Below are 25,987 nucleotides of genomic sequence, written 5' to 3'. Positions count from 1 at the left end.
TTACTAGTCGACCCGTTGTAGTAAGTGCCTAACCTTAACAAAAAAAAATGTGTTGGCCATTTGACTATGAGTGTCGACCTAGTGCCTATCGACATTCATACCTGTCGACCTTGTTACCAGTCGACCTTTAGTGTGTCGACCTTCTGACCCTGTCGATCTTCAGTACCTGTTGACCTTCTGTACCTGTCGACCTTCTGTACGTGTTGACCTTTAGTGTGTCGACCTGCAGACCCTGTCGACCTGCAGTCCCTGTCGACCTGCAGTCCCTGTCTATCTTCCATTGTCTACCTAAACATTGTCTATCTAGACAATGTAGAGCTAATGAATCACACCCCTCATAGGGTGCCCGCACTAACAACCATGTGGTTTCATTTTGTTTTGGCTTATTCAAACTATACATGTGACCACATTTTGGGGGAGATGTATCAAGCCTTGGAGAGAGATAAGTGGAGAAGTTTCCCAAAGCAGCCAATCAGCTTCAAGCTGTCATTTTAATCAACTGTATTAGGTAAATGACAGAAGCTGATTAGTTGCTTAGGGCGACTTTTCCACTTTATAGCTCTCCAGGGCATGATACATCTCCCCTTTTGTTACATTTTGAATACTACAATTTTTACATCTGCATCTAATGAGAACTAATAAGGTTGAAACAGCCCCAGGAGTTAAAATAATGCTTCTGCATCTCTGTTTTATTGAAATGCATTAAAAACACCAGTGTTTAAGTACTGTATAAAACACAGAGGGCATGAATAGGTGATCATTAGTATGTCCCTCTGGAACTATATTTGTAGGTGCGGGAAGGTTCCTGTACTATTTAGCTTTATGGGAACGACCTGATTTTTTTCTTTTTTAAATGTATAATTTTCGTAAATAAGGTTCATAATAAATTTTGTGCAGTGGGGGTACTTTGCTCATCACAAATCCTTTACAGCTGAAGAGAAATGTACAACAAAATTACAAATTTTCAGTTTTATGCAGCTTGAAGGAAAACTGGTTAATACTGTAGCACTCTACAGTCCCTTAGAACATGGTAAATTACATGCAGACATGTATACAGTCACTGTAGCATTGTGTTGCAAGCCATTAACAAACATTAGTAAAACAGATGTAGTGTACACAATACTGTCTAAATGTAAAGAGGTATAGACAATCCCATTCTTAAAAGGTTATGTAATGCTGTTAGATCTCTGGCTGCTCTTATTTGTGGCTCTTTAATGTGTGAGTATTTTGTTGGATCTACCATAGCCAAGATAATCGAGCTTTCTATCATTTTAATTTAACAGCAGTAGTCAAGTATATGAGGCCCTGAACGGAAAAAAGGCTACAGTCAAGGAAAAAGAAAAGCCTAGGCTTGACTGATGGATTTGCCATGACTAACCAACATGCCTATGGAGAAATCCAGGGTCTATATAGAGTGCAGCCTCCGGGGATCGTCTAGCAACAGAGGGAACAGTTATTGGCCAAGGACTCATAACAGCAAGCAGAAACGGAAAAGCGGGAATAGCTATGAATCACATAATTAATGCATGGAAATGATCTTACCCATAACTTACAAATCTCATGCCTGGTACAACTCTGAACACATGTGGTACTAAATTTTAAAGGCAAATGTGAAAGCCTCTGCACAAAGGCAGGAACAAACAAATTCAGGTATGCACAGCCACAGGCTTCAAAGTCAGAATAGGAAGGACAGAAACTGAGGACGAGGCACTCAGACCCTAAGACAGTGGTCTATGACAGGCAAGAGATGGGGTACAGACAGGGCCGTAACTAGGGTAGTGCGACCTGAGCCATGGCACAGGGCACCGCAGGGTAGGGGGCGCTGTTTGGGCCTGTCAATTTTACTGTTTATTATCTTTCTCACTTGTAGCTTCCTCTTCTTTTATCCCCAGCATCTCCTGACCTCCCCTATCTCTTCTCTGGCCCTTCCCCATGAGGCCATGGACCATTTTCAGGTGCACTATCTTATGTCCCTATTTAAAAAATGGGGGGGCGCCAATGCTCTCTTTGGCACAGGGCACCAAAAAGTCTAGTTACGGCTGTGTACAGATTCCAGAAGGCACATTCTAATGGGCCATTTGCACACTAACAAGGACAGACTGGCCCAGTAGATCCTTCGGATATAATGCTTGAGCACAGGAGTTTGATAAAGAGACTCTTCGTCATAAAGATAGTTGTCTTCAAGGCAGTCAGGCTTATCATGTAATTTTAAGGTTGGATAATCTTACAGTCTACAAATTGCACTATACCGTATTTATTTTTGCTTTTTTATGATCAACTGACAAGGAGCTTGAGGATGAAGGGGTGAAGAATATATACATATATGTATGTGTGTGTGTGTGTGTGTGTGTGTGTGTGTGTGTGTGTGTGTGTGTGTGTGTGTGTGTGTGTGTGTGTGTGTGTGTGTGTGTTATTATGGTGTTTGTAATATAATGTAAACATCAAAGCTCTCCATTCAAATAATAAGGTAAAGTATAGAAAAACATTTATTCCTGTCTAAACAGAGATAACAATATATCACCTTTTACCTTTGGCTAGACAGTGGAGCTTTAGATACATAATTAAAGTAAACACAAGATGGGCAGCTGCTTCAAGAGAGGGATATTGTATATATAGTCTAGGAAATTGCTGTGCAATAGACTATTACAGCACACTGTTATGGATCACTGATGACAAAATTACATTGTACACTGTTGTCTTGTGCCATTGGTTATGCTTACAGGAGTATACAAATGATCTTACAGCACAGAGCTCTATATCACAAAGAAAAAAAAACATTTTTCATAACATATTTGAAAACATCCAAAAAACATAATTATTTCCAAAACAAAACTGAAAAGCTTATTTGCAAAGAGGCACTGAAGCTCGGCTTTTTAAAAAAGAAGAATATCACAATTTCCTGTGAAGATAATTACCTGGGTCTGTTGCAGACATCAAAGAGCCAAAAAATAAACAGTCAGTGAAGTGAAAGTCACCAGTCTGAATTTGTCCCAGCTGTATCATGGCTTTAACAAAGCCATACATTATCAACCTGTTAAAGAGAGATACAGTCACACTCTGCTCAGCTCATTTGTGGAGGATTTACAATGGCTACGACTTCCCTGGGAATTATTGTACTGGTACAAACAATGATGAACTCCCACAACAATAAAAAAAAAAAATAAAGATTAGGAAAATGTGTAGGATAATTAGTTGCACAGTGTTGGCTTATTGTTATTATATACTGTACTTTCTTCCATGCTTATGTTTTTACTGTATTAACATTATTGTCAAATGAAGTAATGGACTTTATTTAAATCCTAGCCGAATGCCCAACCAGACTTGTTGGGCAACCAAATTATCCTACACATTTTGGGCCTCATTCAGTGGTGCGCTCTAGTGCAGCTGCGAGTGCGTCTTTATGGTAATGCTGCAGCCTATGGGATTCGTACAGAGACTCCCACCGGGTGCAGCGCTAATTACGCACATTAAAATGCATCATCAGTTGCATCGAACATTGCACTAGCATTATGTAGGTGTGGAATCTCAGCTTGAACATAGCCCTACAAAATAAATACAACTGCAGCAAAAGACGCAGTCGCTGACCATGACATGCCCACATCTGGCTAGCCACCCCCCGTTTCCACCCTGTAATGCCCACTGAAATTGTCTCTCTCTGTGTCCAAATTCATTCTGCGTCTTTGAGCAGTAACTATCAAGATGCGTGCACAGACTGAAAACATCGGCTGCTTCAACATAGCCTGCACCTCTGAATCAAGACCTTTATGTGATTCATTAAATTAAGTAAACAGAAAATCATAATTTTCAAGTACATATTTTATCATTAAGATCTACATGTATAGTTCTTTATGCAGTTTTGAAAAAGTGGATTAATCCTGATGGTGAAAACAAATACACATGTCCTGTGACTTCACTATAGTGCAATTTAAATACCCCTTCCCCCCCCCAACTTTGTGCCCATTTTGTGTAGATTCTAGTTGCCGTCACAGGAGGAATAAGCAAACTAATGCTATTTTCTAAAAACTCGTAAGTTTTCTCAAATGAAAAAGGGTATAAGTTGTGTGAGTGCTGCATAATATGTTACTGATGCTGATGTTGGAATGTGACCAGCCCAAACTGTGCTAAAACAGGCTCAGTACAGGGGGGAGGAAAGACTCAGCTGCAAATGGGTTGAAGAAGACACAGTCAGAGACACCGAGAGAGGGAGGAGGGAGTGTGTACTACTTTACCAGGCTTCTTGGAGGTGCCCGGGTCTCAGCTGCCGTCCCCCCCTCCCCCTCCCTTTTACCTGTCAGCAGCCCCTCTCCCCAGTCCATCACACACTGCTGGGCTGCAGTGGGGCTAGGAAAGCTGCTGCCACTGAGCAGTCTCCTCTGCCTGTGCAGGGGTGTGGGTGGGGGGCTATCACATTGATTGCACCCCTCCCCTGTATTTGGTCCGGGCTGAGGGGCTCACAACGCCCCCCTCTCCAGCGCGTTGTTGACAGTCATGATGCTGTACAAGGGTATTTGAAGTTCAGGGTTGTACAGGAAGTCAACAGCACATTAGTCTAATAATCCATCCAAAAGATCCTTGCTGCTGAATTTCCTGTGCAATAAACCCTTAAGAGTAGAGGATTCTTGTTGAACAGCTAAAGCTGCTGATTAACTTCAGTCTGCTCTCTGCAAACACAAATCAGGAATATTGCTGACAGACTATTTCCTGCGTTAGAACTTCCAAAGCTCATTAAATATTTTACTCATTCAGTATACTTAAAAGTCTTTATTTATATGCTATTAATTAAGTGGAAAAGGAAATGTAATTTAGCAAAAACAGTTCACTTTTAGGAGTGTGCATATATTATTTTTTTTTTATACTGCACCATTAACAAGGTGTATAATTGACATATCCTCTTATCAGGTGAAAAAAGCTCTATACTGCAAGTTCAAAAATGTGAACAAAACTATTGTAATTAACATAAACAAAAAATATATAAGCGGATAAAAATATATTGTATTCACTTTTAACTCATTAACCTGAACTTCTCAAGCTCACTGAAATGCCTCAAGTTCTGCAAACATAGACATGTATCAAACTATATAGCATTCAATATTGTTAGGTAGAGATGAGCTGGTCTGGTTCTAAGAGACCCGGACCCACCCGAACTTCGCGATCCGGGCCAGGATCAGAGTCCAACTCGGGTTTTCTGATCCCAAAACGAGGCAAATCAACATCATCCAGATGTGATGTGTCTGTCCAGTGGTGCGGTGTCTTTCCAGGGCAGGGGCTGCTGTGTCCATCAGAGTCTCAATAAGGCTAACTCAGTCCTCCCCTATCCTGGATTCCTCAGAAGAATTCTTGAGTGCTACGCCTGCTGCTGCTGGGAGTGGATCTTCATCCCATAAGGGGACCAGTAAGATTACTAGTAGTTCTAAAAAATAACTGAATGTTAAACAATCCTTTGCAAGGCGTACTGACGCCATAACATCTATGCTGGTATTAAATGTGTGTCCGATATTCACCATTAGTGCAGTGGGTTTTAGACAGTTAATTGAGGTCCTGTGTCCCCACTACCAAATCCCATCTATGTTACACTTCGCTAGAAAAGCAATTCCCAGCCTGTACAGGGACGTTAAAAAGAACTTAATTAGTATCCTCCAAAATGCAGTTGTACCCACTGCCCACTTAACCACAGATATGTGGACAAGTGGAACAGGCCAAACGCAAAATTACATGACTGTAAATGCCCACTGGGTGGGTGTATTTGCCCTGTCACCAGCTGAAGCAAGAGATAGTTACAAGTGGAACTCCACTCTTTATATGCTTCAGCGGATGGAGGAACAACAAAAAGCCGTCCAAATATACACAACAAACTATGACATAAGAAGAGGAGGGGGAATGCACCTTACTCAACCCAGTGGAAAATACTTTCGGTATTGTGCAAAGTGCTGAAACCCTTGGAAGAAGTCACCTGTGAAGTAAGTTCAGACACTGCCAGCTTGTCAGGTAATTCCCCTAATTAGAATGTTGGAAAAGAAGCTTGAGAAACTGAAGGAGGAGCTGAAACGAAGCGATTCTGCTAAGCATGTCGGACTTACAGATCAAAACTTTTATTCGCTTCGCCAGGATCCAAGGGTTGGCAGGATGTTACAATCGGATCAATACATTTTGGCGGCTGTGCTAGATCCTAGGTTTAAGTCACACATCATGTCTTTCTTCCCAGCGGACACAGATCTGAAGATATGCAAAGAGCTGTTGGTAAGAAATTGTCAGCTCAAGCGCACCTGATGCAGCGATAGCTCCTCTTCAGTTTCTTCAGCAAGTGCGGCTGCCAGGAAAAAACAAAACTTTCCCAAAAAAGACCCGCTGGTGATGCAGATGAGTCAACACAAACAAGTTTTGACATCTGGTCGGGTATAAAAGAATTGCCTACAATTAATGAGACCTCTACCGTGACTCCATTTGATACGGTCACCTATCAAAGAATGATTGAGGACTATTTTAATGATAGAATCCAAATAGGCATGTCAGACAGTCCGTTTCACTACTGGCAGGAAAAAAAAGCAATTTGGAGGCCCTTTCACAAACTGTATTTGCTATACTTGAGCTGCCCACCCTCCAGTGTGTTTAGCACAGCAGGAAACCTGGTCAGCGATCGGCATAGGAAGCTACTTCCTCAAAATGTGGAAAAGATGATGTTCATCTTATTGGCTGCTGGTTATACACCTGATCGCAGACGGTACATGCACTTCACCTGCATCGGTGACTGCTGGATGTAGCGTCTGTGGTCGCGTCAGTGGTCATGTGTATCAGCACCATTTAAACACTTTTCTAGCTGAATAAAGCACCCTTGTAAAACCACCCTTAAGAAACACTGGGCCCGATTCAGCAAGGAACGCACGTATGCAGACGTACGCACATGGGAGCTGCGAGAGTATGCTAATGAATGGATACGCATAGCAATCGCAGCACAAAGATGCAGACGCCCAGCACTACATAATGCCGCCCCTTTACCCTCCGCCAACGTCCGTACTGATGCGCAAGGCTGAGAAAAGATCAGTAACAGAGTAACATTGGACCAGCACGCAGACTAAAGGTAGACCTGACCCTACTGCAGGAGTTGAGAGACTTCCTGCACGCAAAGGGATGCCAGGTTGCGTCCGGCATCTCAGGGTCTAATTTATGCATGCGTCTGCAATGGGGTGCGAACGCATTGGCACACCTGCGTTCGGCCGACCACTCCCCATATCCACCCACAAACGGAACTTGCTGTCAATCACTTTTCCCTGGGTCTGTGTATTCACTGCGCTCGTTTTTGTGAAAGCAGTGATCTGTTTGTGCATGCATGCGAGATGCATGCGCAGACCGCGAACATCGGCTGATTGCGTGCGTCTGCATCCGTGTGTTCCTTGCTGAATCAGGCACACTGCGCCCACTACTCTAGAAGAAAAACATGCTGAAGTCTGATCTCACTTTCAGGGCAACTTATCAGTCTGTGCTCTACTGCTTTATGCATCAATAATGAGGCAATTAAGATCTAAATTCTGTTACTAGGAACAGATCAGTATTCTGTGGAGGGCTGGGGCAATTTAATGTATGTTATATTTTCTTTTTAATGTGAGGGACAATGTTTTTTTTTTCCCTGTGGGGGGGGCATGCCACTCCCCCTTTTTTAAGGACCGCGCCTTTGGAGCAAGCAAATGTAGATACTCGGTAGATCACTGAAAATGTTTTGCTTTAAAAGTAGATCAATAGTCTGGCCACCCGTGCAGTACAGTATAATGGAATTTGATGCAACACTCATTACAACACAAGACACTATGCTATGGGGGTAGGGGGCAGCCAATAATGTTGTGCCTAGGGGCGGCCTAAACCTTAAATCCACCCCTTAACAACACTAGATAGTATGCAGACTGCAAGTTGGAACGCAGAAATAAAACTGTTCCTTGAAGTCAAAACAGGATTATGCATTTAAGGCTGGTTTTCTGGGCTAGCATTTTGAGATAAGAGAATAGACTTCAAAGACATTTTTTTCTTATTTCAGTCTAAACAACTATGTAATATTTTATCACATTTGACATAATAATCAAATACTGAGACTTCATAAGTGCTACTACTTGATTGTCTCTCATGGGAAAAACATGTTAGGCACATATTCCAGCTACCATACCCCCTGACGAAGTCACATGACCAGAGATGAAACGCATTGTGCCACACTTCCCCCCCCCACCCCACCTCCTCATTGTAGAACTTCAATTATGAATATCAATTATCGTGTTTAACCATTATTACAGCACATGCTTTCTGACTGAAGCATGCCACTTCTTACGCTGGTTATGTTAGTGCCCAGAACCATTTAATAAAGTCAGAAGAATAGGAAGTGTCAAAACTTCTGACAGGAAAAGGTTTTTTCTTCCTAATGTGAATGTCCTCTGAAGAGGAGGAAGTAGAGGGGGAAGCTCTTGCCCTTTTGTGGGCTCTTTTCCCTTTATAACTGCCAGCCATGGAGGACATTTGCAGTGAGTTTGTCACAGAGACAGATATAGAGGGGTATTGAATATGAAAGGTTAACTTCCCTGGCGAAGTTAACGTTTCATATCGGAGTTTTTTTCTGCGTAAAGGTATGGTGCGCGCTCCCGCTTATCCCCGTATTCAATATCAAATTAACGAAAACGGGAAACTCTGAAGTTGGATTTGCGTAAAGTTACGAATTTTTCCTTAAAATAATTGTAAGACCCCCCTAAAGTTGTAAAAACATGGGGGAACACTATGGGTACCCCCGTTTTAGCCTTTAATTGAAAGTCGGGGATTTAAATAGCCGCAGCAGGTGTTTTTTTCCCGACATTGAAGAAGTGATGCAGAAGAGCACTTAGGTTATTTTTTTCGTTTTTTTAAGTGGTCCCATCAAATTTGGGGTACATGAAAATGGGTACTAGCATATTTTGGTGTCCCTAAAGTAATTTGTCATTTGCTTTCATACCTTACCAGATTTTCATTCCAACCAATCAACTAGTTGGCTGATTGGACAGATAATCTTTAGATGTGTGGCCAGTTTAACACTGAATAGTATGCATGAAGGACTGCCTCCTCTCCCTGCAACTTACTACCCAACTACCCCTCTTTTGTCTACAAAATAGTGAGTCACCATCCCTCATCCTATATCCTTGCCCTACCTAGTCCTACCTAGTCTGGATATGCTTAAAACCTGAACTGTAATGGCGGAGTTTGGGTACCTCTGCCATATTGACTCTTCTACCTCCAGAGTTGTATAATACTTATAATGGAATGCTTTCATGTTCATTCTAAAGGATGCATATAATAAATCTGTGACTGAAGAGATGTGATCTGGACACAACTGTTTAATCAATGTCACTGAAGAGAGCACTGTGCAGAAATCATTATTTTCTATGATATAACTTTATTTCAGGACACTGGTTCAGTCAAAACCACTGAGAGGTTGTGATCTAGTTTAGAATGTCTTCATTAACAATGACCTAGGGAAGAACAAAATCTGTGCTACTGATTGAACTAGAGTACACTCCATCCAACAGCTCCTTTCAATCTCATTTTGAGACTGAGATGTGTTTTTCACATTTTAACGAGCAAGTTCTATTGATTAACAAAGAAAGAGGAAAGACTACTCTCTCCAGTTCCAGATGCATTATCAGTCTTTCCCTAACTCAACATCAGCCTTTTTCTATAACATGTTCTGTGTTAATGTTATTTACTTACATGTGATCTAAATACAGCAATTTAATTTTACTAACCCTCTTCATTTCCTCATGGTTTAATTTGCACTAAGGTTTTTTTTTTGTTAAAAAGTGTTATAATTTGTAAAATGAATTAAAAGTCACCTTTGAGCTTTTTCTACATCAAAGATAAAGCAAAAATACATAGAGCAAGCTACGCTAACAAGCATCAGGAAGTATACAATCATGCAGCAAGTTATTTTACAAATTGAAAAGTCCTACTATTTACTCCCTCTGAGCCAATGTCTTTTAGAAGCAAACTGTTCCCTATCTTACAGCCCAATAATTGATCGCCCTGTTTTGCTGCAATTTGTGTCACTGCTGGTAGCCTGCGTAATATAGCTGAGACCTTGAAGAACTGCCCCCTCCTCCATGCCCAAACACATTTGTATTGCAGACCTAAGTGTGCCATCTGTCTGCTTGCTCTCTCCTTTATCTGCCATGTTACTATACGAGATGAAACTTGGGCTGCTGCAATTCTGTCTGTTTCAGGAATGTACTGTATGAGTGCAAGACAAGTTAACCCTGTAATTCCATACATCGGCCCCAACGATGATTAGGCTTTTCTACCAAAGCCAGCTGTATGTACTGTAGTTACATTGAAAAGGAGTTTATAATTGAAAGCAATCGTCCATGAACAGTTTACAAATTGAATATATAATCTAAACAAAAGTGTTGGATATGGGCCCTTTATATATTTGGAGCTTTGGTGTGATTGTACTGGTGTCATTGGGCTCTGTTTACTACAATCCGCATTGGTAATGCAGATTGTAGTGTGATATTACCGAGTGAATTCGCATTGCGAATTCAGGCATTATCACAGGGATTTACTACAAATCCCTTGCAGGGACAGAGCTTGCGATAAAGCTCTGTCCCTGCTAATTCCCTTCGGAGCCATATCACGGTATCTTTGCAAAAATAACCGTGATTAAGTGCCCGCGCATGCGCCGACCGATCGCCGCTGATACCCCCCCGGCGCTAACCCTCACCCCCGGCACTAAGCTCCGCCCCCTGCGATCGCGGACCCCCCCTCCCCCTTACTTACACTTACCTGCATGCTCCAGGCCTCCGGTGATGTTCTCCATTCCTCCGGTCAGGTGATCTTCCATACTGCACTGGGGCCCGATCACCTGATGACCGGGCAGCAGTGCACTGTGGGAGACCAGCTGACCGGAGGGGAGTCATCACTGGAGGCCCGATCACCGGTCCCTGGAGTCAGGTAAGTAAATTTTTTTTTTTAATATTTTTTTTTTCTTTTTTTTTTACAGTAATCATCTTGCGGTCTGTTTAGACCACACAGCTGATTACAGGGACCGACTCCCGGCTCTGCTCTCCCCGTTAGAGCAGGGCAGGAGGCCGGTAACCGGGGGAGACCCTGGATAACGCCACCTCCAGGTGGCGTTATTATCACAGGGTTTCCCTGGTATTTTTTTCACATTTATTTTTAGTAACTATGGTCAGATAACATTTCCCATTACAGTTATGGGAAATGCGATCTGCTTTACTAAAAATAAGTGATACTTAGGGCTTGGAGTAGAATTTTACGAATTCTACTCCAATTGCCCTGTAATAACTATAGGTGATACTAAAATAATGTGAAAAGGGTGTGAAAACACCCTTTTTCACATTATTTTAGTTAAAATAATGTTGATAAATAGAGCCCATTGTGAGTTGGGTTGCTCCAGTAAAATCACAATCATGATTACAGTTCTTTAAATGGCATTTTGTCAACCCACATCCCGCTGTACTTGTATCCTGCATAGCCTACTCAGTAGTAAAACACAACAGTTCATTCAACTGAGACACACACATAAAAAAGAGTGAGGTTACAATCTTAACGGCAAGTCTGCTTATCTCATCAATCTGAGTGCACATTTACATCTGGTGCCATGTTTTTATATACAGAGCCATACATGGTGCCAAGTTTTACACACAGAGCCATAAATGGTGCCAAGTTTTATATGCACATCCCATATCTAGTGGCAAGTTTAATATACAAAGCCATATCTGGTGGTAAGTTTTACATGCAGAGTCATATCTGGTGACAAGTTTTAATGCACATCCCATATACTCTATGTTGCCAAGTTTTATAATACAGAGCCATAAATGGTGCCATGTTTTATATGCAGAGCCATATCTGGTGCCAAGTTTTATATGCAGAGCCAAATCTAGTGCCACATATATGAAGAGCCATACCTGGTGCCATGTTTTATATGCACATCCCATATATGGAGGAAAGTTTTACATGAAGAGCAATATCCAGTGCCAAATATTATATACAGAGCCATATCTGGGGCAAGTTTTACATGCTGAACCAAATCAGGAGGCAAGTTTTCTATGCAGAGTCATATGGTGCCAAGTTTTATAGGCAGAGCCATTAGACGCCCTATCGGCATATGTGAGCACAAATATAACACAGCACAGCCTAACATAACCTCTTCTGTAACTTACCTAAAATAAAGACACAGACCACTTTACTGCTATAATAAAACTTAGATCAACCTTTATTTTAAATACAATAAAAAATACTGGTGACGGAAAGAAAGAGCGTCATAAGACCAATGGGCAAAATTCGCTTCAAGCAATTCCACTATCCTCCACCATACTTGCAGGGCCAGTTGCCCTTTAAGCAAGTAACCTTTAGGGTCTCCAAATCTGGCACCAATACACTCATAAAAAAGGCCCAGCCAGTAAGCCAGTGCAGCTGACCCCAGTAGGGTAAAATCAGCAGTGTATTGATGCAAATTGCACCCATAAATAATTGCAGTGAAATTAACCATTTCCCTGATGCTCTTTCCCGCCGTCCAAAATTGACAATTAGGGAGGGAGGAAGGGAAGGAGGGAAAGTCCAAGAAAAAGAGGCAGAGCCCTGCCTAACACTGGACTAACTTAACCAAACTGCTCCCACCAGTTATGACCCACATAATTCTAATAGGCCGACAACACTTACCAATTTAACCCTATCAGTGCCACTATACTGATTCCTATCTGTGCACACAAATCCCTATGGGTTTAAGCTTGTTCCTGTACATAAAGTACACTCTCTCCTCAATCTGGTACCAGGTTTTATATACAGAGCCATAACTGGTGCCAAGTTTTATACACAGAGCCATATCTTATGGCAAGTTTTACATACAGAGCCATATTGTTGTTGTTGCCCCCATATGTACTGTTAAACTTCCCATCGTCTGAGGATTGACCTGCGTGTGAATCATTGACAATAACATACTCAATTGAAATAAAGACACGGAGACTTGTATTTGGCAGAATTTGTTAGCTATTTATTTAAAACATATAATGAATTAGTTACTATATTAATTAAATTAATTTAAATATGGTGGCAAAGAAAGAACGGATAACAACAGCCAAAGCCTAACACTATAAACACTCCAACCACAACACAATACGCTCAAGCCTTCTATCTTGACTACCCACCCGGTAAGGTGATGATGCTGCCCCCGGCAGGGTGGTCCAGCAGACTTTATGAGTCAACAAAGGTGAGCAAAACAATGAGTAAACAAATATTCACAGTGCTAATAGGTAACCTGCCGTTCTTTCCCGCCAAAAGCAAGGTTCTGCCAAAGGAACCTTGCACCGCCACCATAGAACTAACGCACAGAAACCACAACCTCAAACAGATCCTCAAGAAAAATAACCATACCTTCCTCCGCTAAATGAACCCCGTCAGACCGAAAAAGGTAAGTATACCGAAATTTTATCCTAGGATGTCTGACCACTGCCCCACCATTTTTCAACACAAATTTTGAAACCGTAAAGTTCACTTTCTTCCGGGCTTCATCAATGGCTCTGCCGTCAACCACACCACGCCAACACAATCTAGGGACCAAGAAAGACCAAACTATTCTACAAGCTGGCCATGCCATTATAATCTGACCCAAATCCTCCACCACCGCATGCCTTAAATCCAGAGATGTCCTCTTGCCCAAATCATTCCCGCCTAGATGAATAACCACGACTCTCGGTAAGCCATACCGCTGAACCTGCTGCAAGAGTTTAGGCTTAAGGCTCTCCCACAACATACCTCTGACCCCTATCCATCTAACTCCACTAGCCCCCGGAAACAACGGCGCGTCCGGCGCCTGCATGAACCTAGCCGCCCAAAAAACAAATGAATGGCCAATTATCCATACAGTACAATCATCAAAAGCCATTCCTATAATGAGGGAAAAACAAAGAAAACATTAAAGTTATTGTAAAATTTTAGCATATTTAATCATGTAAATGTAAGAGGTGGGAGGGGGGGGGGTCCCCCTGAACTGGCTGAGTGGAGTCTCGGCTGCGGTGCCGGTGGACTCGGGTACTTACCTCCAGACTCCCAGACTCTCACCTTCAGGCCGCTCCCGTCGACGGTCCTGGAGCACAGGTCGGACGCGGACAGTCGCGAACTGGGTTTCCACTCCTGGCCCTGGAAAAGAACAAGGTGCTGAGGCGGGGACCTCCACTGGGATCAGTGGATGGTCATCATTGGCACTTGTGGCCTCAGTCTGGCTACACCTACGTGCCAAGCACAAGGGTGTACCCCGAACGAAAACGCCCGACAGGGAAAAGGGAAGTTGGGTGACACACAACACAAACAGCAAACAAAACAATTCCGCTTACCAACAATAATCTTGTCCCTTTGCTGGACGAGTCCTGATCTCAGCACCTGTAGATGAACACAACAGCAAGAGCCCCGCACAGGACCCGATACAATAACAGATACCTTACCACTGCCTACCTTTAATGGGGGCCTGACTGTGGGAGATACAGCGACTTACCAACAGCCTACCTTTAATGGGGGCCTGACTGAGGGGGGAGAACGTCCTGGTCCCAGCCCGGTCTACCTTTGATGGGGGCCTGACCGCCTGACCAATTTTCACGATGCTTCTAGGGCCTTCTGCCCTTGCGTACCTGTGGCCTAGCCTGACTGTCCCTTGTCCAAGGCCTAGCGCCGAACTACAAAGATCACGGCCTAACGCCGACAGCAACAACTCCTATGGCCTAACACAGACTCACAGTGACCACGGCCTGGTGCCGAATTAACATACCCCACGGCCTAGCGCCGACTTACCAAGAGACACGGCCTAGCACCGAATTACCATGCGACACGGCCTAGCACCGAATTACCATGCGACACGGCCTAGCGCCGAATTACAATGACCCACGGCCTAGCGCCGAATTACCATGAGACACGGCCTACCGCCGAATTACAATGACCCACGGCCTAGCGCCGAACTACCATGAGACACGGCCTACCGCCGAATTACAATGACCCACGGCCTAGCGCCGAACTACCATGAGACACGGCCTACCGCCGAATTACAATGACCCACGGCCTAGCGCCGAACTACCATGAGACACGGCCTACCGCCGAATTACAATGACCCACGGCCTAGCGCCGAACTACCATGAGACACAGCCTACCGCCGAACTACCATGAGACACGGCCTAGCGCCGAATTACAATGACCCACGGCCTAGCGCCGAATTACAATGGGGCACGGCCTAGCGCCGAATTACAATGACCCACGGCCTAGCGCCGAGTTACAATGACCCACGGCCTAGCGCCGAACTACAATGGGGCACGGCCTAGCGCCGAACCCTGGTGGTCTAGGGAGGTGTGAGGGACTTACCAGTCCCGGGGCCTCCGGCGGAGCAGAGCCTGCCCCAGCCTCCGCGTGGTCTTCACCGGAGGTGGAACAACGTCCGCCACCTCCGGGCTTCCTGCAGTCTTCACCTGGGCAGCAGTGGCCGGGGCTAGCTCTTTTGCGTCGCACACTGCTGCCCCAGGGCCTCCGATGCCTTCTCCGTCTTCACTCCTGGTGGGCGCCGGTCTGCAGCTCTTCACCCGGCGGGCGGCAGCCTGGGTGAGCTCTTTTTCGATGGCCGCCGCCCGGCGGGACTTCCGTCGTCTTCCTTCTAGTATCTTCGGGAGCTCTTCACCGCTCCGTCCCGGCCGTCGCACTTCCCGTCCTCTCCTCGCGCCAGCTAATTCAAGCCGACGCCAGGGGGCGGGGTGATGACGCGGCGAGCTACGATTGGCTCGCCGTGGCCATCCCCTGCTGGCTGCCGATCTGTGAGCCCTGATTGGTTCACAGTTGGCGCCACATTCAAAGGGGCACGTGCTGATTGGCTGAGTTTGAATCCACCAGGATGCAGACTTGCCATCACGCCCGTGGAGTAGCGGCGGCAATCCGCCGCTACCTCCACGCCCGCTGCGCCGGATGGGGGGTGGGATCACGACCGATCCTGACCCGTCGGCCAGCTTGCGGATAGGCCCCGCCACACGCTCGAACGGGGCTGGGATCTCTCCGGATCCCACCCCACTCTGATGCCCGGGGCTCCCGCTGCCCCAAGGCACCCCCACCCTCCAGGCGTGGAGGGTGAGGATGCCTAGTAGCAGGGTGAGTGACCGCACTGGTACACTCAGCCCTGCTACATATATCTAACGGGGAACATATTACTGAGGAAATACCTCAGCTCCTAATACCCTAGTTACGCCACTGGCAGCCCTGCTGTCACTTAGTCAGTGAGTCACACTGCTGGACAGGTCACTTCTTCCAACAAGAGCAACACAATCATTTTCTGATACGCTCAATGCTGCAGTAAAAATTCTAATAAATGGGTTGATGCAAATTGTTTTATCCCCGCCCAAGTCAAAGCTGCTTATATACATTCCTAGTTATGACCGAGTATAAATTCACTTATTTGAATACAATTCTTTATTAGCACACAAGGTAACATCATATAAGTGAGTTGTTTTATTAGATATAAGTTTGAATTTATTTTGTTTCAAACTACTAAATTAATGTACTTGAAATTTGTCACTTACAGTAGCAGTTTTAGTCTGCAACGATAGAAACCACAACTAACAAACTGCCATGTATATTGATGACATGTGCATAGAATGATTTTCATTTACATTGCAGTACTCTTATTTACGCTTCCTGAAAATTGGAAAAAAAAAAGAACACAATAAAAAATGTGTCATTGAAACACGATATAACACAAACCTGAAAGTTATAGAAGGGGAAGGACGATATGACTGATGACTGAAATCGCATAATTACTCAGGTAAATGAGCCAGAAATAGTGTCAAATGTGCAGTGTCCAAAATGTGCTAGCATAGAATATCTTATCTTCCCAGCAATCTGCTACAGAAATCCTCAACAAACAAATAAAGCAAATACTTCAAACCCACTAAAGGATATGATACACACTTAGTGATTTTATTGCAAATTGTGAACAAAAGTAGTGTCAAGGTATGTAAACTAAGATCTCTGTCATGTTTCAGAATGAAAAAGGACAATAAAACAGATTAGCATAGCCACATACTTCTCTCAGTAACCTCACATGGAAGCAGAGCCCCTGCACCAGTGGCGTGCAAAGAAGTTCTAAGTACCTAGAAACCCCCCCCCAGCACTGATACATCACCGCGCCGCACCGATTATTATAATTATTTTCTTTTGGGTGAGATGGAGAACATGGGGTAGATGTATTAGGCGGCAAAATGAGGGAGGATACCGCTTCTCCCCCATGTATTAAAGTGGGCTCCGGTGTTAAATGACAGCTATGCGCCCCTGTCATTATCAGCATATGTATTAACGGTCTGGGCAATGTATTAACGGTCAGTGCCGGTAGCTGCAGCTGTCGGAACGGTCAATGGCACAATATTGACAGCTACAGCTGTCAATCAATATCGACAGCTGTCGTTGCCCTATCACCAAAGCAGGGACAGCACTATCCTTGCTGCAGCGGCCGCCAGCTCTGGGCTGCACGTGAGATCTCGAGCATGCCCACTGTATCTGGCTGGGAAGGGATAGACAGAGCATCTGCACTAGGCTGAAGCGCTGTGTGCTCTAACAGGGATCAGCGGAGGGAGAGTTTTCACTCCCCCACTTCAGCAAATGAGATGTTCATACATATATCTCATCGGTAGTGTTTCCTGCTTCACCTCGGTAAAGAGGCGAAGCAGGAAGAGTTATAGCGGCACGATGAATGCCGCTATAATACATCTACCCCATTGTCTGTCTCATCTGGCCACCCTCTGAGCTCCGCATGGGGTATGGGCAATGATTGGAGCACATGCGTGGCAGCTACTGGTAGCCACGGAGATGGAAGAGTCCAAGGGAGCGACACGGCGCAGTTCCTCCTAGGCACTTCTACTCTTGGGCTCTGGACAGAGCAGGTAAGATGTCTATAGTTATAAAAATGACATGGTGGGAGGCCTTTATATAACATATACACACACATACTGTAAACTCTCAGTAATCATAGCAGCTGTCACAGTTGCCGGATAAAGGGATGTAGTTAATATACCTACACCCAGCATCCCGGCCGACTAAATCCCGGCGCCGGAATGCCAGTACCCGGCCAGAAGACCGGCGTTGGAACACCGATAGTAGGCGACATGCCGACCCCGGAATTCCAACAGCTGGGATGCTTAATGCAAGTATAGCTGGACTGGTTAGGACATAGCCGCGGCAGGGGGGGGAGAGTTAGGTTCAGCCGTCACGGGAGGGTACCCCCGTTGGTGGATTAGGCACCACTGGGGGGGGGGGTTCGGTTTAGGCACTAAGGGGGTAGGGTTAGGTTTAGGGACTAATGAGGAGGTTTAGGAAGGGGTGGGAGAGGGTTAGTGTTAAATTGTAGAAACAGAGGGTTAAGGGGTGAAGGGGGGAGGGTTACTATACTTATCCGACCCTAGTCAGGATCCTGAGCATCGGGATGCCGCTGTAGATATATTGACAGCATGAATCCCTACTGCCGGGATTTCAAACCCATTCCCTGGATAAACATTTTGGCTATGCCTGGTGTATGTATGCATATATGTTATATATATATATATATATATATATATATATATATATATGTTAGGGATGTGCAGGCTCGGATAGGTTCGAGTTTGCACGTGGAGTTCGGATTTTTCCCTCCAAAAAAACGGAACTCAGAACGAGGCAAAACGTCATCTTACATGGACGAACATCATCATTCCTGGTCTTTTGTCCAGGAATGATGATGTTCGTCCATGTAAGATGACGTTTTGCCTCGTTCTGAGTTCCGTTTTTTTGGAGGGAAAAATCCGAACTCCACGTGCAAACTCGAACCTATCCGAGCCTGCACATCCCTAATATATGTGTGTGTGTGTGTGTGTGTGTGTGTGTCTGCATGAGTGTGTATATATATATATATGTATATATATATATTATATATACACACACACGTTCATATATACATACACACGCGCGCATTGTTTTTTGTTTTTTGTTTTTTAAATCAAACCCCTGTGCACCTACTGTACAATACCATAAAACATTTGCTGTTTGGCTGAAAACGCATATGATTTAGGGTAGTGTTTCCCAGACTCATTCCTCAGGGAGCAGTAACAGTGCATGGTTTCTATGCTGGTGCACAGGTGTATTCATAACTAGCTGACACAATTTAAAAGATCCACAGGTGGAGCTGATTATTCCACTTTTGAATCTGTGAGGAGACCTGGAAAGTGCTACCAGAGTAAGGAGTTTGGGAAACACTGATTTAGGGGTTTGAAATCACCACACATGATACACAATTTGAGTTATAACCCTCCAATTTGCTGGATAATAAATCCGGCAATTTGGAGAGCAAAGTCCTTGATTATTTGTGGGAAAGCTAGTATTTGATAAATCCCCTATTAATTGTTGTATGAACAATTTTTTAAAAACCATTGCAGATTTTAATAGTAGACTATGGGGAATATTTATTAGGAAATGTGGTAAGCCCATGTATATTTAGTATACTTATCGACGCATATCGCCGCAATGAAAATTCTATATTCGCTTAAAATGTATTAATATACCGGTAACTCGCCTGGACACAGGCTCTGATAACAGCTCGTTCTGGAGATCAGGAAGAAGTAAAGACAACTATGGGGACGGCTGCTGTATTGGTACATTTAAGGGATACTTAATTCTGCCCTTAAAACATATTTTAAGGACAGAATTGATAAATAAATGCCCCTCAATGACACTCAAGAAGGTATAAGCCAAGTTTAAATGTGACATTCAGTCTTATGCTGTGCAATGTCTGAGTAATGTTATAAAGGCAAGAGATGTTGCTTATTACTCTGAGACAACCTGGTGTCAGTGGCGTATATATAAATGATGCACAGTATGCAGTACAGATGGGCTCCTAGGTCCACACCACACACCCGGCATCCATGTTTAATACCCCACCAGAGTACCGCAGCAGTGCTGCACAAAATACCAGAAAAGTGGTGCGGCGGCTGTTTCCCCCAGTGACACCCGGTCGTGTTCGCGGAGACCTGCACATGCGCTATAGACTCACAGTCTACTGATCTGCATCGCCATCAAGAGAGGAGGGCGCTATATATAGCTCAGGTTCACCTCTAATACACTTGTATAACTTTTCTAGAATTTACACTTTTTACTACATTGCTTGTAAAATCCACCATTATTACTAGGCAACTGGCAAGTGATTTTCATTCCTTTACCCCCCCTCCCGCCCCCCAAAAGAGGAATTCCAAAATAGAAAAAAATACACCACAACCATATCTGTGCCAGATTTTGTTTTGTCTACTGTTAGATGTAATGTTTAGTATCAATCCTGTCTAGACTGTGTCTCCCTACAGAATCCCCTTGAGGGTCCAGGAAAGTAAACTCACTGATGTGCTATAAAGCAGATCCTGGTCTGTGATGCAACTCTTAGAGCGTCCCATAACAAAGCTTCCGTCAGGCAAACTGAACCTACTTCTCATTCCTCACTTGTCTGCACATAAAAGAGAAAGAGCCTGAAGCCCAGAGCATCAGTGACCACCCAGAAGAGAGCATTAAAGTTTATATTGTGAAAAATGAATTCACTTAGTTTGTGTTAAATTAAGTTTTTTTTTCTCTAGTTATAAATGGTTTTCAAGCACATCTAAAATCATTAGTCTAGAAATAGTTTATATTCCATGGGCCAAATGTAATAGGATGAGAGTTTAGAAAATGTGAGAGTTTAGCAAGCTCACACTTTTTAAACATGGCCAATGTAATAGGTTATGTCTAGACTGTACAGGGCTGATGGCCCTGTGACGTCACACCCACGTGACTCGGCCTGAAAGGGGGAGGGGCGGGGATGGTAACGGGGGACCAAAACTGTCCCCTCGCGGGTTCGCTACGCTCGCCACGCTTCGGGCACGGTGGCTCGCTGCGCTCGCCACAGATATTTATTCCCCCTCTATGCCCTAGTGGATGGTAACGCAGGAGCAGTCCAGTCTCCTGCAGCGGTCACGTGGTGTCTACGTCACAGAGGTCCTTTCTCCAACTTGGAAATAGCAGCAACCCAATGTAATAGAGTCCGAGAACATGAAAACTCCCATGTTTTTAGACTAAAAAACCTCACAATTTAAACTCTCATCCAGATATTTTCTTACTTTGAAGATAAAACTTGACCAGATTACTGCTAAACTCTCACATTTTCTAAACTCTTACCCTATTACATTTGGCCCCATGTGTTGAAATCAGTAATGACATCACTTGGTAATTTAAAATTTAAATGCACAAATATTTAACCTGACCTTCCCCACATTATGGGCTTGATTCAATGTTGTACGCTAATGTTCCCGCAGCTGTGATATTTGCAGCTGTGGATGTGCGAAAATATGCTAATACAAACAGTGTACGGGACGTGTACTGAGAGGCCCACCTGGGCCAACGCAGCTGTCTGCAACTGTGTACACATAGGCAGCATTGGCTGCAGATCAGGCAATCACACTGTAAATAAAGACTCACAGCGTGTGACTATGGTAATGTACTTTGACACATGAGCAGTGGCACAAAAAAAAATGCTTCATTTGTGAAAACATTGGCGTAGCGTATAACTCTGAGTCAGGCCCTAAGTGTGCTACAGTATGTGTGCTGCAACATGCTCTGTTTTCTTATTGTATAAGGCATAGCAATACACCAAGGACAAGAAAAAAAGTAAAAAGTAAGAAGTAGTTGAGCATATAATGGGCGGGATGAAGGAAAAGTAGAAATGCCGTCAATCCCGAAAATGTGGGTTTGATCGCATTTCAAATATGCGCCAAGCCCTGGAATGTGATGCCCTCCTGGGGCTTGGTTGCGGTGACTAATGCCATCTTCCTGATGGTGTTACCCTATAGAAGCCTATTGGCTACTATCGGGAGAGTGCTGAGAGAGCGATCTGATCCCTCCCAACATCCCCTGCGGCACGCGCAAAAGGGTTTCTGGGTCATAGACCCAGAAGTCCCTCCATCGCAAAGGGCCGCCCTTACAGAGAGAGCGGTACTTTGTGGTGTCCGTCATGCATACCAGCTATACCAACGCCGGCATGCATGCAAAGAGCACATCCCACCCAATTAATTTTAAATAAAGGTTACACCTACGGCTGTGAGTGAAATGTAAAGCACTGTTGTTTTGTCAATGGTGTGTGTGAAAAATCACAATGAAGGATCATATTAAAACAAAGCTCTGCTGATTGTACTGCCATATTATCATAAAGCTATACTGTATAGAACATGTAAATCTGTAACAGAATCATTCTAACTTGTTTATCCACGGTGACAGTACTGTAATGAAAACATGAACACAACAGATAAATCACTGCCATGAAGAGCTACTATATTTTTAGATTTTGCCCCCTGGGGGCCACCATGCTGACCTCTCTGGATGTGGGTGGGGCTTTGCAGTACTGTATGTACTGAGGCAAATAAATCTGTAATAATACAGAAACACATTGTTTCTTTGTGCTGACACAGATGCTCCATTATTCATTTTTAAATATTGTAATATTCGTATACCAAACAAGAACCAAAAATGAAGACACCTATCAGTTTAAGGTTTTCTCCTGGTAGCATTATATGTCATAGCTAACTTCTCTTCTCTAAGTAATATACACATGGAGACAGTGATTTGTAAAAATATAAGTCAACAATTTATTGAAAATAAATTGGAAATGAATGCAAAGGTGGCAACATAAGCATTCATCCATCAGCTGCACTCTAGTATAAAGAACAAGACAAATTCTGTAGTGAGGGTTGCGCCAGTACCCCACTTGGGTAGGCCATCCTTCGAGGGCTGTATAAACTAGCCTACTACATTGGGCAATACACTACAACCACTATCTATGGACAATAATGCTTTCCCGCCCAACACTTCAAAAACATTGCTCCAAAAAACTCCAACTAGAGATGGGTGGGTGGGAAACTTGCACGTCACCAGGAATCAAAAGGCAAAACACTCACGTCCCATCAGCTATTCAGCTCTGAATAACCTTTACAACGATGTTTACAAACCTGAAACAAACTTTGGCCTTGTGTTATTTAAATATAAATATACTGAAACACAAAATTTTAATTTTCTTTTTTTACTATTAAAATATAGGACACATTTAATCCTATTTGCACGCCCTAATGGGGTAAACTACGATATACTACACATAAAGTAAAGAACTCCTTTTTTGGGTAGCATTCCTTAAATTAAACATTAATCCCAAATAAAGTGTACTTTAAGTCTAGTAAGCACCACCGAGCCCCTGTTGCAGGTCTTGGAAGGATGTCTCTGGTCCTACCAGCAGAGTGTTATCAATGGGGAGCTATTTATTGATGAGATACTATCTCTCCTGAGAGAAGGCTTCTACCAGTACATCAATGGTTTAAGGCAGAGGTTCCCAAACGCGGTCCTCAAGGCTCCCCAACAGTTCCATGGTTGAGCACAGGTGGTTATATCAAATTGGCTGAGGTACTAATTAAGTCACCTATGCTAAACTATGGATATCTCTAAAACCTGAACTGTTAGGGAGCCTTGAGGATCGCATTTGGAAACCTCTGGGTTAAGGAATTGATTATATGTGTTGGACCATTTGTTGGAGTTTGCAGTGCTGGCTATTGGTGCTTTCAAAAGTTGTTGTAAATGACTACTTCATGGGGTTAAATCAATTAGCCACAATAAAAAGTAAACTTTTCGTTTGTTAACGTATTGAACCTATCGTCTGTTCATTATATTTTTCACCTGTATGCACACTCCCATTTTTTGCACAATTCAGTTTGAAAAGTTGTCTGCTGGCATTTGTGCGATAATTATTGCAGGTTTTACTTGCGATAATTATAGGTGGAAATGGGCAAAACTGTCTGTTCCCCCCAAAAAAGGTAAACATATATAGGATAACAGTATAGAAGTCTATTATGGAGCGTACACACGGTCAGATTTGTCAGACTTGTCAGATTTGTCAGATGAACGACTGAACGATTAAACGATTTGAACGATTTGGACGATTTGACCAAAGTTTTGAACGATTTGAACGATTGAACGATTTTTAACTGCATTAAAATGAATGGAATCGTCCAAGTCTGACTGCAAACCCATCAGATGTCAGATATCGTTATCTGACAAACGGGAACGCGCATCGTTGATCGTCCATCGTTCAGGCATGTCAGATATGAACGATTTTTCATCAGATATGAACGACTGAACGATTTTTAAATCGTTATCGTCCATATCTGAAGAAAAAATCTGATCGTGTGTATGCACCATTAGGGGCCATAAGAAAAGTATGTGGGGTTCTTAAATTGTGTCAAATTGCTGTTATAAGCATTTTTCTAAAACTGTGAAAAAATTATAGAAAGCAAGTTTTTTTTTGCGAAATAAAACGTTCTACTTAAATTGGGGATGCATAAAAAATGCCTATAAATATATATTTGTGTGATTTTATGCCACTTAAAAAAAACACATCAAAATACACCTATAACACACACTTGCAATCGTAAAAGCACCTGTCCCATTCATACAGCACCCGTATAAACCTGTCCCATATCAATTAACCCATTTTCCTGCACTTTGCACATTTGCACCCCAAAAATTACATAATTATTGGCCAAATTAAGCTAATTAAAATATTTTTTTTGCCTAATTACTCATTAAGAAGGGTGTCCCAGTGGTTCTGAACCAAGCCCCAGCATGTTTACCTTAAAATAGGAATTTTCCCCAACTTTTGACCTGCTCAGGAGGCGGTGAAAAGAAATTTGTGCCAAATCTCATGAAGAATTATCACGTGTTAACTTGCGCGCTAATTGGATGGAGTGAACATTTTTGTTCACTTGAAATTTACTTTTTACTCACTTTAACGCAAAAAAACGGGTTATCGTGGCTAATTGAATTTCCCCCATATGACTACGAGTGGCACATCTATAGGTTTGATACTATTTACATGTAAGAGATTTCAATGAGAGTTTGAGTGACAGCGAGAGTCAGTTTATTACAGACCTTATGCATGTACTCTCATACATGACTACCCAATAGGATTAAGGTTGATTGTAGTGTTGTGCTAATTAATACCCCTTTTCCACCAAAATCCCAGGTCGTACCCGGTATTTTAAACAAAGGTAGAATCCAGGTCGGACTTGGCTTCAGACCCCGTTTCCACTATACTTCGACCCAGCTGGAGGAAGACATGCTGCTGCAGGTCAGGTGGGACAGGCTACAGTATAGGCTGAAGGTCAGGCTGCTGTACGGTATAGGGTGTGGGTCAGGCTGCAGTATAGTGTGCGGGTCAGCCTGTGGCTGCCTTTCTGCCTGAACTGCACTGCAGGTTATAAACAGGGTGTGGGAGTGTCAGCTGCGGGTAGTTCAGGCTGTGTGTGTGTGTTTACCAGCGCTGTTCCAATCTGCCATGCGTCCAGGGCCGGAACTTCCATTAGGTAGCTTTAGGCAGCTGCCTAAGGGCGCCTAGACCTGAGGGGCGGCCCGCTGAGACTGCCTTGGAGAGGGGACATGGGTCTTGTCTCTCTCCCAGAAGTAACTCCTGCCTGCTGAGAGACCTGGGAAAACCTGCCTAACCCTTTATCAATGTGATTTATTACAGTACATCAACTTGAAAGTTCCTTTCTGCTGTATTTATCTGTGAATCCCTTCTTTATGTGCAGTATTGAATGCTTAATTACTAACATGATTATTTAATGCACATGGTGCTTATTTATCTGTTTATTAATTTATGTCACTGAATTGTCATTGATTTTATGATACTTGTAATTAATATATCTGTTGAACGCTCCCCGCATTTTCAGTGTTCAGAGGTAAGTAGGCTGGGGAGATATAGTTAAACAGTGGGGCAAAAAAGTATTTGGACAGCCACTGATTGTGCAAGTCGTTGCACTTTAAAAGATGAGAGAGGTCTGTAATATCCATCATAGGTACATTTCAACTGAGAAAGACAGAATCAGAACAAAAAATGCCGATATTTTTATATATTATATATTATATATAT

The 25,987-nt window shown here is 43.4% G+C and overlaps 1 protein-coding gene across 1 annotated transcript in view; it reads right to left on the bottom strand.

Moving 5' to 3' along the window:
- SLC9A9 (solute carrier family 9 member A9) overlaps positions 1-25,987 on the bottom strand; it is a 1,019,060-nt gene that overhangs the window by 861,661 nt on the left and 131,412 nt on the right. The window contains exon 5 of the mRNA XM_088446257.1: positions 2,916-3,031. Coding sequence (XP_088302383.1) covers positions 2,916-3,031 — 116 coding nt within the window. The remainder of the gene's footprint in view (positions 1-2,915; positions 3,032-25,987) is intronic.

This window comes from Taudactylus pleione, unplaced genomic scaffold, assembly GCF_031769625.1.
Source record: "Taudactylus pleione unplaced genomic scaffold, aTauple2 ptg000395l, whole genome shotgun sequence".
Lineage (NCBI taxonomy): Eukaryota > Metazoa > Chordata > Amphibia > Anura > Myobatrachidae > Taudactylus > Taudactylus pleione.
This window is presented reverse-complemented; position numbering and strand designations above follow the sequence as displayed.